We start from the raw sequence: 19359 nt of genomic DNA, 5'->3' as shown, positions 1-19359 counted from the left end.
ACTCCAGCCTGGGCGATACAGCGAGACTCTGTCTCAAAAAATAATAATAATAATAATAATAATTTGAATAGTGAATACTGAAAAAAGAACTTTGAGGAATGTGAGTTAAATTATTACGCCCTGAGAGGCATTAAAATGAGAGGCAATCACATCCTACTTGCCCCCTTTTGAGCTATGTATTTATGTCTTAAAACTGTTTGCTATTTCACAAGTATTAGGTATAAATTAGCCTAATTATGCCCCACCAGACACTATATCCTACCGCCTATAGCTTGATAATGTTTAGCCAATCACTAATCAATGTTATTTTTGTAAACCAATGAGAATTCCTTAAAGACAACTTTATATCAGCCCACTCCCCATCCTCATTCTTTTCCTTTAAAAATCCACTTGTACCTGCTGCTAATCTTAGAGTGTATTCTGGGCCACTTTATGCTGCTGAGTTGCAATCTTCAAGTTTGGCCCAAATAAACTCTCTATTTACATTAATTTTGCCTCAGCTTCTTCGTTTTAGGTAGACAATACTTACTCAAATCAGTCTGCATTCAAAGTAATTCTACATATAGGTACAAGCATCTGAAATCTTCATTATACCTCGTAGTGTCATCATGCCTGAGTATTTATATATTGAAACATATGTTGGCCGGGCGCGGTGGCTCATGCGTGTAATCCCACCACTTTGAGAGGCCGAGGTGGTCAGGAGATCGAGACCATCCTGGCTAACATGGTGAAACCCTGTCTCTACTAAAAAATAAAACAAAAATTAGCCGACATGATGGTGGGCACCTGTAGTCCCAGCTACTCGGGAGACTGAGGCAGGAGAACGGCGTGAACCCAGGAGGCGGAGCTTGTAGTGAGCAGAGATCGTGCCACTGTACTCCAGCCTGGGCGAGAGTGTGAGACACCATCTCAAAAAAAAAAAAAAAAAAAAAATACATTACTATTTTTACTTTACTTTTATATTACCTTTATGCCTGACCTCCTGGACTCTGTATCCTGTTAGGGTATTATGTTATTTTCATAATTATGTGAGTAGGTAGATATATTAGTTATTCATTGTTGTGTAACAAATCACTCCAAAACTTAGTGGCTTACAACAAATATTTATCACACAGTTCCTATGGGTCAGCAATGTGGGTGCAATTTAGCTGGGTGCCTGTTGCTCAAGGTCCCTCCTGTTGCAGTCAGGATGTTGGCTGGGGCCACAGTCATACCTCAAGTGTTGATGGAGGAGAATTTGCCAGAGTCACTCACAGGTTGCTGGAGGTTTCAGTTCTTCGAGGTTGTTGGACTAAAGGCCTCAGTTCTTCACCGGATGTTGCCCAGAGGCCTCCCTCAGTTCCTTCCACGTAATCCACTCCATAGGGCAGCTCACAATGTGCCAGTTGCCTTCCTCCACAGGTCACAAGTGAGAGAACCCAGAGGACAGAACTCACAGGTTTTCTGTTACCTGATTTTGGAAGTGACATCCCATCATTTCTGCCCTATTCTATTCACTAGAAGTGAGTAAAAAAGTGCAGCTAGGGCCGGGCGCAGTGGCTCACGCCTGTAATCCCAGCACTTTGGGAGGCGGAGGTGGGCGGATCACGAGGTCGGGAGTTCCGAGACCAGCCTGGCCATCATGGTGAAACCTCGTCTCCACTGAAAATACAAAAATTGGCCGGGCGTAGTGGCGGGCGCCTGTAATCCCAGCTACTCAGGAGGCTGAGGCAGGACAGTTGCTTGAACGCGGGAGGCAGAGGTTGCAGTGAGCTGAGATGGCGCCCCTGTACTCCAGCCAGGGCAACAGAGTGAGACTCCGTCTCAGAAAAGAAAAAAAGTGCAGCCCAAATTCGTGGAGAGGGGATTACATAAGGGCAAGAATATTGCGCTGGAGATCACTGGGGGCTTTCTGAGAGGCCACCTACCACAGTCAATTATATTATTTTTGAATTTCACTGCACAATAATGGAGACATTGTATTTGTTATTAATATTTAAGGGAGATTGTTGAGCCTGATAGGGTTGAGAACGGCTTTTAGGTAGTGATCCAGTGTCCAGGAGGTCATGCATAAAACATTCATAGTGTCTGTTATTAGGGGAGTAGATAGGTAAAATATGCTGGATGCACAGCATGGAGTACAATGCAGCAATCAGAAGCATAGATTTAGCAACATGAGAGAACTTGCAAACAGTTTAAAGTAAAAAAGAAACAAGATCTACAACATAATACCATTTATAGAAATTTAAAATACTACTTATTTTACAAGAAAATATAAAAAAGCATAGACATTAAACACACGAGAAAGTTGCAGTGTAGGAGAAATGGGAATAAGGATAAAAGGAATAAATTGATCAATAAAAAGTGAAGGACTTTGGAAGGGCCAATTGTAATAGTATGCCATGAACTGCGGCATGTGAATAATTCAGTCCTGTGAACCTGAGATCCAAAATACAAAGTTGGGGAAAAAATTGCAGTGTGATAAGCAGAGCAGAAGGAAAACACAGCGTGAAAAGTCATGGTGTGCTTCTACAAGATGTTCTATGTAGGTTGCCAGGGCCAAGTTTGTTGGGTGGGGATGCAGGAAATGAGGCTGGAATTTGCGTGTGAAAGGCCTTAAATGTTCTCTTCAGAGACTGAACTTCAAACTACAGAGTTCTTGAGAAGTCTTTAAACAGATGTGTCACATGACTTTACAGTTTTTAAAAAGATCACTTTAGTGGAGAAACTAGGATGAGAGATGATTATGATCTGAATTAAGGCAAAGAGGAAGAAGGAACTGATTTAAGACAAACTTTAAGGGACAATTTACAGAACTTTGTGACAATGTGAGAGCTATGGACAGAAGCATGGAATGCTATTAACATAAATAGGAAAGAAAAGGGGGAAAGAAGTTGGAAGTGGAAGGAAATGAGTTTAGTCTGTGTTTGAGAGCCTGGAGATGTCCTAAAGGTGATGGAAATCCAGGCCAGTAATTACAGGCCCAGAAATCCACAGAAAAATTAGTACTAGATCTACGCCAGGCACGGTGGCTCACGCCTGTAATCCTAGCACTTTGGGAGGCCAAGGCGGGCAGATTGCCTGAGCTCAGAAGTTCGAGACTAGCCTGGGCAACATGGTGAAACCCTGTCTCTATACTAAAATACCAAAAAAAAAAAAAGAAAGAAAAATTAGTACTAGAGAAAATGACACGGGAGACATCACAAAGTGATAGTCTAGAGATTGCACAGAAACAAAGGCAGAATAGAGGCAAAGGGCACAGCCTTAGAAACAGTACATCAAAGAGACAGAGTGACAGAAGGAATGGTCAAAAAGGCAGGAAAAGATAAAAGTAGGAAAAGGGGAGGAGGAGAGAGAGGAGAAGAACTGAAAACCCGAAAAGAAAAAGTTTCAAAAAGAAGCAGGTGTTGGGAATTTGAGGCAGGCTGATCACTTGAGGTCTGGAGTTTCAGACCAGCCTGGCCAACATGGTGAAAACGTCTCTACCAAAAAAAAAAAAAAAAAAAAAAATTAGCCAGGTGTGGTGGCGAGTGCTTGTAGTCCCAGTGGCTTGGGAGGCTGAGGGAGAAGAATCACTTGAACCCGAGAGGCGGGGGTTGCAGTGAGCCAAGATCATGCCACTGCACTCCAGCCTGGGTAACAGAGTGAGACTCTGTCTCAAAAAAACAAAAACAAAACTAAACAACCCAACAAAAAAAAAGCAGGTGGTATGGAGTGCTCAGTGCCAGAGATTACAAGATTAAAGATTTAAGAAAAGGCCTTGGATTTGACAACTAGGAGGTATGGGAATAATCTGGAGAACAAAGTTTGAGGGTGTTGGTGAAGAGGGAAGCCAGATTAGAAAAGGTTAAAGAATGAGTATGTAGTTGGATACTGAAGGTAGAAAAGCAGAGAGGAAAGTAGCCTTAAGAGGGCAGTAAAGACTGGGAGCGGTGGCTCACTCCTGTAATCCCAGCACTTCGGGAGGCCAAGGCAGGCAGATCAAGAGGTCAAGAGATCAAGACCATCCTGGCTAACATGGTGAAACCCTGTCTCTACTAAAAATGCAAAAACTAGCTGGGCGTGGTGGCACGCACCTGTAGTCCCAGCTACTTGGGAGGATGAGGCAGGAGAATCACTTGAACCTGGGAGGCGGAGGTTGTAGTGAGCTGAGATGGCGCCACTGCACTCTAGCCTGGTGACAAGCGGGAGACTCCATCTCAAAAAAAAAAGAGAAAAGAAAAAGAAAAAAGAGGGCAAGAGGGCAGTAGAATCAAGGAATGTGGACTTTGAATGAATGATTACTGAATGAATAGAAGCTGTGCACTTATCCCAGTCATTTAGCCAACTGCTCAGAAAATCCTGTTTTTCATTACAGCAAAAAAATGGAATGAGCTTTTAATGAAAAAGGTAATGACAACAGATTTGTTCACAAAAGAATGGATTCAGTAGAGAGGTAATTGATAGAAGGAAGAAATGGAGCTGTATGAGAGTAATTTGGAAGGAATGGCAGGGGTGGGATTATCAGAAATGAAGAAAGCAGGAGCTGGATGGTCGATTTGAGAGGTGTTAGTGATGGGATATGGGCAGGCAGGTAGCAGCAGTCAGACTCCAAATCAAGGCAGAAGCTTTGCAGTCCCACCCCTACCTCCACTTTCACCCCTCCATCCCAAGGTGTAAACTTCTACAGTGCTTCTCCCTAATTTGGGTTCAGTGAGGTAATGTCACTTTTTAAACAACTTTCAGAATTTCTGCAATAATCTTAATACAGTCTTAACCACGCTGCCTGTACTTCATGGTTAAATATGCAGACTCTGAGATCAGATAGGTTGAGTTTGAAATCCTAGCTGTACTATTTATGAGCTATGTTACCTTGAGACAACGAACTTGACCTGCTGGTACATCCATTTCCTCATCTATGACAGGGGGATAATAATAGTTACTAACCATATAAGGTTATGAGGCTTAGATGTATTAATAACCATAAAGTGTTTTGGGTAGTACCTGGCAGGTAGTAAATATTCCATAAGTATTGTTGTTTTTATTATTTATTTATTTTTTGAGACGGAGTTTTGCTCTTGTTGCCTAGGCTGGAGTGCAATAGTGTGATCTTGGTTCACCTCAACCTCTGCCTCCCAGGTTCAAAGGATTCTTCTGCCTCAGCCTCCTGAGTAGCTGGGATTACAGGCATGTGCCACCACGCCCAGCTAATTTTGTATTTTTAGTAGAGACAGGGTTTCTCCATGTTGGTCAGACTGGTCTTGAACTCCCGACCTCAGTTGATCTGCCCACCTTGGCTTCCCAAAGTGCTGGGAGTACAGGCGTGAGCCACCGCAACTGGCAGTTGTTTTTATTTAAGAGCCTTTCACCATTATCTTCTGCTGTTGTCCTTCATGAGCTCTACATTCCAGTTCCACAAAGCAACATTCAATTATTCATACAATAAATATTCATGAAGCACTTGCAAAATGTTCAGCACTAGCTATGGGACTGTGGATAAAATGACAAACAAAACAAATGAACATTACAGTATAGCAGGGGGACATAAGTTAAACGGATATTGTATGCTTTGGAAAGATGACCGAGGAAGGAGACTGAAGGTCTGAGAAGTCTCCCTTGAGCAACTGAGGTCTGAGTTGGGACTTGAGGGATGAATGTGAGTTAGCCATTGAAGGAGGAAGGGCAGGCTTTACTGTGCCCCAGTCTTACCTTGCACTTTCCCTCTCCAGGCCTTTGATGGCTCAATTCCCTCCCCACTAGAATGCTCTTTATTTCTGCTTATTGAAATGCTATATGCTTTTCAGGCCCGGCTAAAATGTCTGCTCCTCAATAAAGCCTTCCCTGAATGCTCCAGCTGAAGGCAGTTTCTCTTTTCTACTCCCCTAGCATTTCGTTTTCATTTTCCTTGGACACTTTTCACTTTCTACTGTATTTTTCATTATTTATAAACACGGCTTATCTTTTTCTACTAAATCTTAAACTTTTGAAGAAGAGAGTCTATTTCTCATTCATCTTTGAGTTCCCAAAGGCTAGCACATTCCTTAGATTTAGAAGTCCTGGAACAAATGTTGTAGCATGAATTAATGCCTATTTGACATCCCTTTTCAAATATGTTGTAATTCAAATGAAGCTATTGTTGCAAGCTGTGCCTTTGAGGCTGAACTTACTCTTTGGTTAAACCAGAATGCCACAGTCATGGTCCCCATGACTGATTAGTGTTCACCACAATAACTGCAACAACCCTAACAAACAGGCCACTGTTCTTGACTGACAGGCGTTTGGCAACAACTACCAGTTCTCCAGTGCACTGAAATGAATTGAGGAAGGACTGTCTGAATTGAGAATCCCTAGGCCAGTAGGCTCTGTTTATTCTTTGCAGTTGGGCTGCAAGAGTTGGGTGATTCAGGCTTTGGCCTGATGTGAGACACGATTGCACTGGGTTGCAGTGAGGCTATGAGACTTTCCAGGGTGACAGAAACATTAATGATTGTAACAAAATAATCAAAGATCAATATTAGTGGAAAGCACTGTAATTTGAGGCAGTGTGATAACAAGGGAAAGGGAGCTTTGAACTTAGACCTGGGTTTGGATTCTAACAGGCTATGTTATCTCTCCCACATCCTTTCTTTAAGTCTCAAGATTTCATTAACAACAAAAAAAAAAGTCGGTAAAACAGTTGTGAAAATCAAAGATGCTGTCTTTACATAATGTTCATGTTCTATTAAAATGTGTTTATTCATCTATCTTACTCAATATATTTTGTTCTCTGAGGACAGGGACTTATTTTTGCCTCATTGCTGCAAAATCTAGCAAAGTGCTTAGCACACAGTTGTAGACACTGGCAAATACTTTTTTTTTTTTTTTTTTTTTGAGACAGGGTCTCGCTCTGTCATCCAGGCTGGAGTGCAATTGTGCAATCATGACTCACTGCAACCTCCACTTCCAGGGCTGAGGTGATTCTGTTACCTCAGCCTTCCATGTAGCTGGGACCACAGGCATGCATCACCATGCCTGGCTAATTTTTGCATTTTTTTTGTAGAGACGGGCTTTCACTGTATTGTGCAGGCCAGTCTTGAACTCTTGAGCTCAAGCGATCTGCCCACCTCAGCGCCCAAAGTGTCAGGGCTACAGGCGTGAGCCACCAGGCCAACCACAGATACTTTTTAAACAAATGAACAACAACAATAATAGCTATCATTTATGGAACACTTACTCATGTCAGATATTGTTGTAAATAGTAATTCATTTAATCCTCCAATAACCTTAGAAAGGAGCTAACTCAATTTCACAGAAAACTGAACTTTTTTCTTTTCTTTTTTTTGAGATGAGGTCTCGCTCTGTCACCAGGCTGGAGTGCGGTGGCACGATCTCAGCTCACTGCAACCTCCTTCTCCCTGGTTCAAGCGATTCTCCTGCCTCAGCCTCCCGAGTAGGTGGGAATACAGGTGCCTGCCACCACGCCCAGTTAATTTTTGTATTTTTAGTATAGACGGGGTTTCACATGTTGGCCAGGATGATCTTGATCTCTTGACCTTGTGATCTGTTCACCTAGGCCTCCCAAAGTGCTGGGATTACAGGCGTGAGCCACCGCACCTGGCCAACATTTTTTTTTTAGAATATAAAGGTCTTGATACAACTAAATTTTGAAATAGCCTGGTAAGACTCACTCTATTCAATTAAAAAAAGGTAAAATATCTTATACAACATGAAAAAGAAAAAATATGGTGGAGGGAGCCAGGCACAGTGGCTCACGCCTGTAATCCCAGCACTTTGGGAGGCCGGGGTGGGTGGATCACAAGGTCAGGAGATTGAGACTATCCTGGCTAACATGGTGAAACTCTGTCCCTACTAAAAATACAAAAAATTATCCGGGCGTGGTGGTGGGCGCCTGCATAGTCCCAGCGACTCCTGAGGCTGAGGCCGGAGAATGGCGTGAACCCAGGAGGCGGAGCTTGCAGTGAGCTGAGATTGTGCCACTGTACTCCAACCTGGCCGACAGAGGTAGACTCCGTCTCCAAAAAAAAAAAAAAAAAAAAAAATGGTGGAGGGAGAAAGAAGAAATAAATTTAAGAGCGGGAGAAAAAAAGTAGGAAGAATAGAGACAGACATGGAAAATGGAAAATGAAGAAAGAGAAAAGTAAATTTTGAGTGGAGTAAAGAAAACAACTATTTAATCAGAATAAAATACTCTGTGTATTATCACTGCCTTTTAAAACTAGTAATTTGAGGCTGGGCGCAGTGGCTCACACCTGTAATCCCAGCACTTTGGGAGGCCGAGGTGGGCAGATCACAAGGTCAGGAGATCGAGACCATCCTGGCTAACATGGTGAAACCCCATATCTACTAAAAATACAGAAAATTAGCTGGGCATGGTGGCGGGTGCCTGTAGTCCCAGCTACTCAGGAGGCTGAGGCAGGAGAATGGCATGAACCCGGGAGGCGGAGCTTGCAGTGAGCTGAGACTGCACCACTGCACTCCAGCCTGGGCGACAGAGCGAGACTCCGTCTCAAAAATAAAATAAAATAAAAATCGTAATTTGCCACTGGGCGTGGTGGCTCACGCCTGTATTCCCAGCACTTTGGAAGGCCAAGGCGGGTGGATCACGCCGTCAGGAGTTCAAGACCAGCCTGGCCAACATAGTGAAACTCCATCTCTACTAAAAATACAAAACTTAGCCCGGCATGATGGTGCGTGCCTGTAGTTCCAACTACTTGGGAGGAGAGGCAAGAGAATTGCTTGAACCCAGGAAGGGAAGGTTGCAGTGAGCCGTGATTGCACCACTGTACTCCAGCTTGGGCAACAGAATGAGACTTCGTCTGGAAAAAAAAAAAAAATGTAATTTGCCAATTCATCACTCCTGATGGTTTTTCAGCTTTGACTTCATGCTTTTTTTTTTTTTTTTTTCTGTTTTATGAGACATAGTCTTGCTCTGTCTCCCAGGCTGGAGTCCAGTGGCCCAATCTTGGCTTAATGCAACCTCTGTCTCCCCGGTTCAAGTGATTCTCCTGCCTCAGCATCCCAAGTAGCTAGGATTACAGACACACCACCACGCTCAGCTAATTTTTGTATTTTTAGTAGAGACAGGGTTTTACCATGTTGCCAGGTTGGTCTCCAACTCCTGACCCCAAGTGATCCACCCGCCTCAGTCTCCCAAAGTGCTGGGATTACAGGCATGAGCCACCATGCCCAGTCTTTAAATTTTATTCTTTTTTTTTTTTTTGAGAGGGAGTCTCACTCTGTTGTCCAGGCTGGAGTGCAGTGGTGCAATCTCGGCTCACTGCAACCTTCGCCTTCCAGTCTGAAGCAATTCTCCTGCCTCAGCCACCCCAGTAGCTGGGATTGGAGGCGCACACGCCCATGCCTGGCTAATTTTTGTGTTTTTAGTTTTGTTTTTTTAGATGGGGTTTCACCATGTTGGCTAGGCTGGTCTTGAACTCCTGACCTCAGGTGATCCGCCTGCCTTGGCTTCCCAAATTGCTGGGATTACAGGCGTGACGTCACTGCGTCTGGGCTTAACTTTTTTTTTTTTTTTTTTTTTTTGAGGTGGAGTCTCACTCTGTTGCCCAGGATGGAGTGCAATGGCACAATCTCGACTCCTGGGTTCAAGCGATTCTCTCGCCTCAGCTTCCCAAGTAGCTGGGATTACAGGCACCTGCCACCACTCCTGGCTAATTTTTTTTGAATTTTTAGAAGACACGGGGTTTCACCATGCTGGCCAGGCTGGTCTCGAACTCCTGACTTCAGGTGGTCCTCCTGCCTCGGCCTCCCAAAGTGTTGGGATTACAGGCGTGCGCCACCACGCCTGGCCGATTAACTTTTATTCTAACCTCTGAGAGTTACTGAAGAGGAAAAACTTGTCTTTCAGAGCATGACAAAAATTGGAGAGGTTTTCATCTAGTTAAAAAAAAGGGGGAGAAAAAATTATCTCTAAAAAGTGAGTGCCATGAGCAAAAATGAGAAAGCAAAGACTGTAACTGAAGAACATAGTCTTTATAGACAAAGCTTAAAGTCCATATAGGGAACAGTGGAAAATACTATTGGAAGGCCTTGAATAGCAGGCTAAGGACTTAGGCATCATTCAGTAGGTAGTGGTTACTGTCAAAGGAAACACCAGTGTGGTATGGAGGAAAATTTTCTAGTCCTACTTTCAGAAGACTGGAATTATTGTGCCAGTGTAATACTTGGCAGTCCTTACCCTAAACCTTGGTTTATTTCTAAAACAGGGGTAATCAGGCAGTTGTGAGGGTTAGGGTGATGGCTGTAGGATTAAAAGAGGGGCAATTTTTTTTTTTTTCTTTTCTTTTCTTTCTTTTTTTTTTTATACAGAGTTTCACTCTGTTGCCCAGGCTGCAGTGCTATGGCAGGATCTCGGCTCACCACAACCTCTGCCTCCCCGGTTCAAGCGGTTCTCCTGCCTCAGCCTCCCAAGGAGCTGGGATTAGAGGCATGTGCCACCATGCCCGGCTAATTTTGTATTTTTACTAGAGATAGGGTTTCTCCATATTGGTCAGGCTGGTCTCAAACTGCGGACCTGAGGTGATCTGCCCACCTTGGCCTCCCAAAGTGCTGGAATTACAGGCATGAGCAACCGCGCCCGGTCAAAGAGGGGCAATTATTATTATTATTATTATTATTTTTGAAACAGAGTCTCACTCTGTTGCCCAGGCTGGAGTGCACTGGTGCTATCTTGGCTCACTGCAACCTCCGCCTCCCAGGTTCAAGCGATTCTCCTGCCTCAACCTTCTGAGTAGCTGTGATTACAGGCGCATGCCACCACGCCAGGCTAATTTCTGTATTTTTTTTAGAGCGGGGGTTTCACCATGTTGGTCAGGGGGGTCTTGAACTCCTGACCTCAGCTAATCCGCCTGCCTTGGCCTCCCAAAGTGCTGAGATTACAGGCTTGAGCCGCGCAGGCCAGCTGCTGCTGTTTTAGACAATGGTTGATGAAGGGTTCGAAGGCCTACACAATAGAGCTTTTGTTCTGTTTTGAGTGATCCTGAAGAGTTCTTTTGGGCAGGGGAATTTGTGTGTGAATGTGCAAACATATATGTAAACTGAGTGGCTGCCTGGCCTTGTCTTAGGTTTTGTCCCGTATATATTCTGCCTTTATTTTTTTTTTCTTTTTCTTTCTGCATGTATGTATATTTTCTCAAGGCGTCTGCCCTGCACTAGACTTTGGCTTGCCTTTCCAGGCCAGCTTCCAGAGGATGCTTTAGCAGTTTTCCCTCTGGATAACTAAGCGGGCTGCAGCCAGCAGATGGCACTGCAGCAGAAAAGGGCAGAGTCCCTTTAGGCCCTTGATAAGCAGGGCGGATTAGTAACCTTATAATTTAACCCTCTAGTTAGCCTTGGAGGACTCGGTGTCGCACTTCCGCCCGGACTCTAATAAAGCGGGCCGAGTTGTGTGCAATTAAGGATTTCAGGATGCAAATCTGAATCTGTAGTTTTGTCTCCTCCACCCCATCCCCGTTATTAGATTGGCAATGTCTTTTGTCACGTTGTCAAAATGTTCTCAGAGGAGCGGTGTCTAGATACCGCCGATTTCTGGTTAAAGTGGCTGAGGTGATCCCAGCATTAATTAAATGCAGGAGAATCGAGATTCTCCTGATAGTTTAAGGAAAGGAAAAATTCACACGAGCAAACAGGCAACCATTTGAATGTTTTCCGACGACATGGTGCTTTAGGATCTGAAAGATGCGACTTGTTTTGTTTGTTTGTTTGTTTTTGAGAAGGAATTTCCGCTCTTGCTGCCCGGGCTGGAGTGCAATGGCGGGATCTCGGCTTACCCCAACCTCCGCCTCCCAGGTTCAAGCGATTCTCCTGCCTCAGCCTCTCGAGCAGCTGGGATTGCAGGCACGCGCCACCGCGCCCGGCTAATTTTGTATTTTTAGTAGAGACGGGGTTTCTCCTTGTTGGTCAGGTTGGTCTCGAACTCCGACTTCAGGTGATCCGCCTGCTCGACCTCCCAAAGTGCTGGGATTAGACGTGAGCCACCGCGCCCGGCCACGACTTGTTTTTGTTAAAGGTTCCTTATTTCATTTGGAACGTTCAGACGCAGTCTAACTACATTTCCATCCGGAGTAAGGAAGAGCCGCTCAAGGGCAGTCACCGAGGCCGCAGGTGCGGCTTCTTCACCCGCGGTGCTGGAATTCTCTCAAGTGGAAGCCCACGAAGATGAAAACCTTATAGGTGGGCTGCTGCTTACACACAACAGCCGCCACGGCGCAAAATAAACTACAAAACTATAAGCCTTTACCTTTTCAAACACACCGACGCGGGCCAGCCCCAGCACTACGCCAGAAAAGATTTCCTTATCATGGCCAAGTAGGAAGCCTCCGGGATAGCGTTCTTCTTAACCTACGTAAACACGCTGTTTCCCGAGCTCGACAATCAGCTAGCCATTCCTGATAGCGTTCGGCGCTCGCCTCTCGGACCTTGCTCCTGCGTACTCGGCTTCTTCCAGTCGCCTGGGCCCGGATCGGGAAGTGTCAAGCGGCTGCCGAGTTCCCTCACCTCCGCGGCTATCACCACTGAACCCGGACCCCCTACCCAGGTTCAGGGCCAGCCGCCATGACGAACGGTGAGAACCGATACCCTGAGGGAAGGGTGGGAGTGAAGGACGAAGGGAAAACGTGGCGGGCGGGGCCGGGACTGACGTGGCCGTTCTCCCCGCCCCCTCTCAGCCCGGCCCCCCTTGGCCTCTCGACGCCCCTAACTTCTGTACCCCTATCCTCCTCCGCGGGTTCCCCTTTCCCATATTCATTTAGGACCCCCAGTGCCTCTTATGCTCATACGTCGAGTTATTATCTCTATCCTTTGCTTTCCCTTTTCTTTTTCTTAGTTCTTTCTGGCCCTTGGAGAGGTCAGTCCCAGAGGTACTGCTGCTATTTAGACCCAGGGAAGAGAGAGGCTCCTTCCTCCCAGCCCCCTGCGTTCTCATACTTTCGGACCGTAGTTTTGTGGAGAGGGCCTATAAATCACATAGAATATCAAGTCTCACAGTTTTGGGGGTGCTGATGAATGTAGACCCCACAAAAGATTCTTGTTATGGAGAAATGCTGGAAAGATTTTTGATTTTAAAGCCCTGGCGGGACGATCTCACGTGGAGACCCTGACTAGTGTTGAAAGGGGTGGATTTAGACATTGCCTCTTCTAGATGATGAGGCAGTTGTCACCCTGTTTATCTGACCTCATTTTCCAGGCCTCTTCAAAAACTTTATAGATATGAATTCTAAATTCCAGAGGAGGACAGGATGGAGGGCCTTCATGATTTTTAGCGTCAACCTTACAGGAAAGGAGAAGAGAAAGCCTTTTAGGCATTACGATGATTTGAGGGGCTCCGGAAAGCATTTCTCAAAAGCACTTTGTCCATAGCCCTGGCATTGAAGACTCGAATTTAACCTCCTTGTGAATTTTGCCATTGTCTGCAGAAACTTATGAGAGAAAAGGGGTAGCACGTAAAGGTATAGTTCCTCAGAAAACCTTAGTGTATGTGTTGATTTACTGGACCCTTTCTTAGTGACAGCCAGCTGTGAGACAGTTTTACTGGAGGGAGAGAGGTAGATAGTGTGGTTAGAACTGGCAGACACTGTTTATATAGAATATTCATTTGGAGCTTTCTGGGAAGTCAGAGGTCTCAGGATACTAGGCACAGTAAGAAAAGGGACATTAACCAGAGGAAGACAGAATCTGAACCAGGAAGTAAGACGGCAGTTTGACACGGTAATTGCTGAATAAATTTTAGTCATTTTTCCCCCATTTTGTGGTCCAGTATCTTCTCGTTTTTTGCAATTAGGTGATTCATTATGATTACCTGTACAAGAAATGAGCTTGGTTTATATATTTAAGAAACAAAGCTAAGAAGTTGAAGCTTTCTGTGTTGAAGCCTTAGATACTTTTTCTTTGTTTTAGAAAAATCTGTTATTATTCTGGCAGAAATTCGGTTTGTTAGAATATCATGCATAAAGTGTAAGATACTGATAGGAAAATTGTAGTTATGTTGATTCTTACTCTTGTAATTTTCATTAAGCTTTACTTTTAGCCTTAACGTATTCTTCACCAACAGTTGCACATCTGACAGATTTGGCTACATATCTAGCTCTCCTTTATCATATGATTGATTTATAACAAGAACATGTTAAATTCTCTGTGCTGAGTCTCTAAGGATTCGTATGTCTCAATCTATTGCCAACGCTAGTCATTCTTGGGATGCTAATTTCTGCCCAGGATTTCTACTTCTTGAGAGGTGAGGGGAGGGATCAGTGACATTTTAGTAAAGAGGATGTAAAAAAAAAATTTATTTTTTTTTGCGTTGGGGTCTCACTGTGTTGCTCAGGCTAAAGTGCAGTGGCATGATCGTAGTTCATTGCAGCCTCGAACTCGTGGGCTCAATCGATTCTCCGTCCTCCTACAAGCAATTTTTGGGAACAGTAAACTAATCTTGTTAGTCCCAGGATCCTGGCTCCCTCTTGTCAAGTGTTGGTACTGCCTATTGGGGTTATTATTTTGTTATTATATCACATACTATCTTCCTTAGAGTTCTCAGGCAGGATCACAGGTCCCACGCTAGATCAGTACCTAAGGTTTTCTTTTCTTTTTTATTTAACAGTGTACTCCTTGGATGGGATTCTGGTGTTTGGTTTGCTCTTTGTTTGCACCTGTGCCTACTTCAAGAAAGTACCTCGTCTGAAAACCTGGCTGCTATCAGAGAAGAAGGGTGTTTGGGGTGTGTTTTACAAAGGTGAGGCCCTGTCTGGACAGGGAGAAGAGACTGCCATCTCTGGACAGTGTGGAGCTACAATGTAGGGAGTACAGTGAGCTGGGACTGTATTTGGTTTCATTTTTAGAAAACCCCTCAGATTGGGTCTGAGAGTCTGTAAAATCAATCATTCTCCAAAGTTGAGGGAAGAGATAAATGTTAAAATTTGCTGGGTGTGGTGGCTCATGCCTATAATCCCAGCACTTTGGGGGGCCAAGGCAGGAGGATTGCTTGTGTCCAGGAGTTGTAGATCAGCCTGGGCAACATAGTGAGACCCCATTTCTACAAAATGTACAAAAATTAGCCAGGTATGGTGGCACGTGCCTGTAGTCCCAGCTACTCAGGAGACTGAGGTGGGAGGATTGCTTGAGCCTAGGAGGTTGAGGCTGCAGTGAGCCATGGTGGAGCCACTGCACTCCAGCCCAGGTGAGAAGGTGAGACCCTGTCTTAAAAAAAAAAAAAAAATTAAAATTAAATGTTATTGAAAAACATAATTGTCTATTTTAGCATCCAGATGATTTTTGTATTCTCCGTGGAGTAAAAGTATACACATCAAACCATTTTAGGCTGGGGTGGAATTCCTCCCTTCAGTGGGAAAAAGATTTTTCTACAGAAAATTTTTCTTGATTTTCTGTCAAGGGTACATTGGAGTCTCTTTTAAGGTTTGATTTAATTAACTCGGATGCTTTTTTTAGTGTTTATTTGAGGCACATTCATTTGGAATCCTATCTATCTAAATTTTTTTTTTGGAAAAAGGACAAAATATAAACAAACAGTATATTCACCTAGACCCTAAAGCATAAGGATAGCATTTAGAAACATCCCACAGGCTGGGTGCCGTGGCTCATGCCTGTAATCCCAACACTTTGAGGAGGCCAAGGTGGGCGGATCACCCGAGGTCAGGAGTTCGAGACCAGCCTGGCCAACATGGTGAAACCCCGTCTCTACTAAAAATAAAAAATTTAGCCAGGGAGCCGGGCGCAGTGGCTCATGCCTATAATTCCAGCCCTTTGGGAGGCCAAGGTGGGTGGATCACCTGACGTTAAGAGTTCAAGACCAGCCTGGCCAAGATAGTGAAACCCCGTCTCTACTAAAAATACAAAAATTAGCTGGGCATGGTGGCAGGCGCCTGTAATCTCAGCTACTCAGGAGGCTGAGGCAGGAGAATTGCTTGAACCCGTGCGACAGAGGTTGCAGTGAGCCGAGATTGTGCCACTGCACTCCAGCCTGGGCGACAGAGTGAGACTGCCTCAAAAAATAAAATAAAAACATCCCAGGTCCTTGAGAGCATTGATATGTCTGTCTGTGACTAGAGACTTCAAAATATCACCTTGAAAGTGAGGACTTATATGAAGGGCAGGGTGTGATTTCTTCTCTCTTTTGCCTGCTAGCCGCTGTGATTGGAACCAGGCTGCATGCTGCTGTGGCAATTGCTTGTGTTGTAATGGCCTTTTACGTCCTGTTTATAAAATGAATTCCAAAGTATCCAAGTCATCAACTGCCAACCAAGGGGACGGGGATGAAGAACCTGTTGGAGACCTGGACTCAGTGTAGGAGAGTTCACAGCTGAAATCATCAGTCCCCAGAATGACACCACAGCATCAGCCCCTGCTATATGTGGGGAAAACTCATGGACACGAACATTATGTATGCTTCAGGGGACTACAGAAAGCCAGCTTCCTTTGATCTGTGTGTAAATCAGTCCTTGGCAGAGTGCATATGATGTCCAGATAAATTACACCCCTCGGTGATAAGATTACATACCTCCTTCATAAAAACCTATCATCTTGTTTTGTTCTTCAGCTCCTCATCAGGATCTTTTCAAACAGGCTCGTTAGGGAAGGAACTAGGCTGTGTTCAGACCTCTTTTGAAGACAGAATTTTCAAGACGACTTTTCACTCTTTGATTTGGATCTGGCAAATTGGGGAGGGGATGCTGGGTGGGAAACAGTTATGAAATGCCAAGATATTCTTTGGCTTTAGAAATTCATTTTTCATGTACCCATCTGGAAACATAAAAGAGAGGCATAGTGCTCACTGCAAAAAGAGAACAGATGAAGTAGCTGTGTTATGTGCTGGTATCTTGAGTTTTGCCAAGAAAATCTGGGCCTACATAAAATTTGAGAATTATCTGTGTGATGAGACCAGAAAGCAGTGGCTTAGACAAGAAAAAATTTTTCTGTTCACCAGTATCCTCAAATGGAGACTTCACTTGATCAGATGGTATATGAAAAATGAATCAACTGTTGCTATTTCATAAAACCTTTTTATATTTTCTAAATTACTTAGTGCTAAATACTGTTACTCAGTTTTAAATGCCACAACTAAGGAAAAAGAAACTATTGAAAAATTGTTTAATATATTTGCAGTTGGGGTAGAAGAAAGAAATCTAGTATATTGATTCATATACTAGTAAATTTGTCTAGTATAAGAACTTGTGATGTCAGATTGAAGTTTTGTCATCTTATAAAAGACAACAAACTTATTTTGTGTTTAAGTCTGAGTTGTTATGGCAATTTTTAGTTGATTACTTATTTTTCTTAGCCAACTCTTAATTTTCTTCATATTGCATTACTCTTTAGTTGTCTCTGGAAATTCTACTTACTTTAAGGACATGAGAAATTCAAATGAGAGAAGTTGCTGATATTCATCAGTGTGTTTCCACCGTGCATAGGATCCACAAATCAAATGAAGGTGTTTCCTGAAGTAGAAGAAAACAGACCTTTGCAACTGATACTGAAGTATTTTGCCATGGAGTTAGTAACTCCTGAGCAGACCATTTTAGATGGCTCAGCATTTGACAGGAAGACTTCTCCATTCCCTCCTTATATCTACAGAAGGATCAGCTGTTGGATATCTAGAACTTCTCTATTTGAAAAAAAAGAGTAGGTCTAAAATTAAATTATTATAAGCAAGCATAGGCATGGATCTTCCAGTTGAATTGTCCATGATCGTAAAACTTAATGGTGGACAAGTTAGCTGTGGTTGATTCCTGTGTGGCGGTAAATTGTCTTCTGTCTGCTTACTCCAAATAATAAAAGCTGCTAGGAAGTTTAGATTTTGAAATAGGCAGTTTAATGCTTTGAGGGTTTCTAGAAATACAGAAAGTTATCAAGTAAACACTACATGTCTAATCATCTCAGAGTTGTGGCTGTTATCTCTTCAGGAATTGGTCCACGGGGTAAATTTCAACAATTCATATGTTTTCCATTGTCATTTCTGAAGACCTTTGAGATGAGAGAAAGGAAATCTAGTGGAACAGGAAAGAGAGTTACACCTTGTGGGTGTGAGTTTGGGACCTGTTGGCCAAAGGGAATGTCACTCCCTGGAAACAGGGTCAGCATGTTTGCACTTGTTATTTTGTAGCTTTAATGATTTTTGTTTTCTAATGTCTCTAAGCTTGGTGTTTAGAGCTGCTTCATATTTTAAACTAGTTCCATTCCACAGTACTAGTTCAAACCAGTTCTTACAGCCTCCTGGGTGGGTCATCTTGACCTAAATTCTTGTGTTGTCACATTTAGAGATGTTTTCATAGCAGAATGTACGAAAAAGTGCACAAGGTAAAGGTAATTTACAGCAAGAAACAAATACACATTTGTTTCATTTCTTGACTTTCCCTAAGCAGATAAGCAGAAACTTGTTTAACTCATTGCTTTGTTTGATATGTCTTGCATATTTTTGACTAAAAGTTATAGGAAGTTATTCCTCTGGGGGAATCTTTTACAGGTGGAAGAATGGGGATAGCAGTATAGCCTCAGATTCAAACTGGCATCACCCTAAACCCTGTAGGTCAGGGTGGAATGAAGTCAGCTCCTTTTTATAGTTGAAATACAAATTTTTATTCACCATTGTCTGCAGAAATCCTTGAAAATAAACGTTTTTTCCCTACAATCTTTGTCAATTTATTTGTCACATGCTGAATTTGTTGAAATTTGTTCAATACTCCCCTGGGTTCAGTTCATAGCCTACCTTTTTAGTTCACATTAGTGAATACCATCATTCCTGTTATCCCATTGTGACAGCACTGAATATATTATATAGTTCAGAATCTGGCCGGGCGCAGTGGCTCACGCCTGTAATCCCAGCACTTTGGGAGGACAAGGCAGGAGGATCGCTTGAGCCTAGGAGTTCAAGACCAGACTGGGCAACATAGTGAGATCTCTGTATCTACAAAAAATTTTTTTTAAAAAATAGCCAGGTGTGGGCCTGGTGCGGTGGCTCACGCCTGTAATCCCAGCACTTTGGGAGGCTGAGGCTGATGGATCATGAGGTCAGGAGATCGACACCATCCTGGCTAACACGGTGAAAATGCGTCTCTACTAAAACTACAAAAAATTTTCTGGGCGTGGTGGCATGCACCTGTAATCCCAGCTACTCAGGAGGCTGAGATGGGAGAATGGCTTGATCCTGGGAGGCAGAGGTTGCAGTCAGCCCAGATGGTGCCTCTGCACTCCAGCCTGGGCCACAGAGCAAGACTCTGTCTCAAAAGAAAAAAAAAAAAAAGAAAAAGAAAGTAGCCAGATGTTACCTGTGGTCCCAGCAACTTGGGAGGCTGAGATGGGAGGATCAATTGAGCCCAGGAGGTTGAGGCTGCAGTGAGCTGTGATCGTACCACTGCACTCCAGCATGGGCGACAGAGCAAG

At 43.7% G+C, this 19359-nt stretch overlaps 1 protein-coding gene and 1 long non-coding RNA gene across 2 annotated transcripts; one reads left to right on the top strand and one right to left on the bottom strand.

Annotated features, from left to right (window-relative positions):
• Positions 1 to 1087: 1087 nt before the first annotated feature.
• On the bottom strand, positions 1088 to 12287 carry LOC140709484 (uncharacterized). Its single transcript, XR_012090009.1, has 2 exons — positions 12215 to 12287; positions 1088 to 5448 (listed from the first exon to the last, which is right to left on the bottom strand). It is a non-coding gene; the product is annotated as an uncharacterized lncRNA (long non-coding RNA).
• On the top strand, positions 10246 to 18607 carry TMEM167B (transmembrane protein 167B). The gene is made up of 3 exons (XM_073008518.1): positions 10246 to 12538; positions 14567 to 14698; positions 16108 to 18607. Exons 1-3 carry the CDS (start codon positions 12529 to 12531, stop codon positions 16188 to 16190), a joined length of 225 nt encoding a protein of 74 aa, XP_072864619.1. The 5' UTR covers positions 10246 to 12528; the 3' UTR covers positions 16191 to 18607.
• Positions 18608 to 19359: the final 752 nt, after the last annotated feature.

Source organism: Chlorocebus sabaeus, chromosome 20 (genome assembly GCF_047675955.1).
Source record: "Chlorocebus sabaeus isolate Y175 chromosome 20, mChlSab1.0.hap1, whole genome shotgun sequence".
In the NCBI taxonomy this organism is placed as follows: Eukaryota; Metazoa; Chordata; class Mammalia; order Primates; family Cercopithecidae; genus Chlorocebus; species Chlorocebus sabaeus.
The sequence above is the reverse complement of the archived record's forward strand: the minus strand, read 5'-3'. Positions and strand labels throughout refer to the sequence as shown.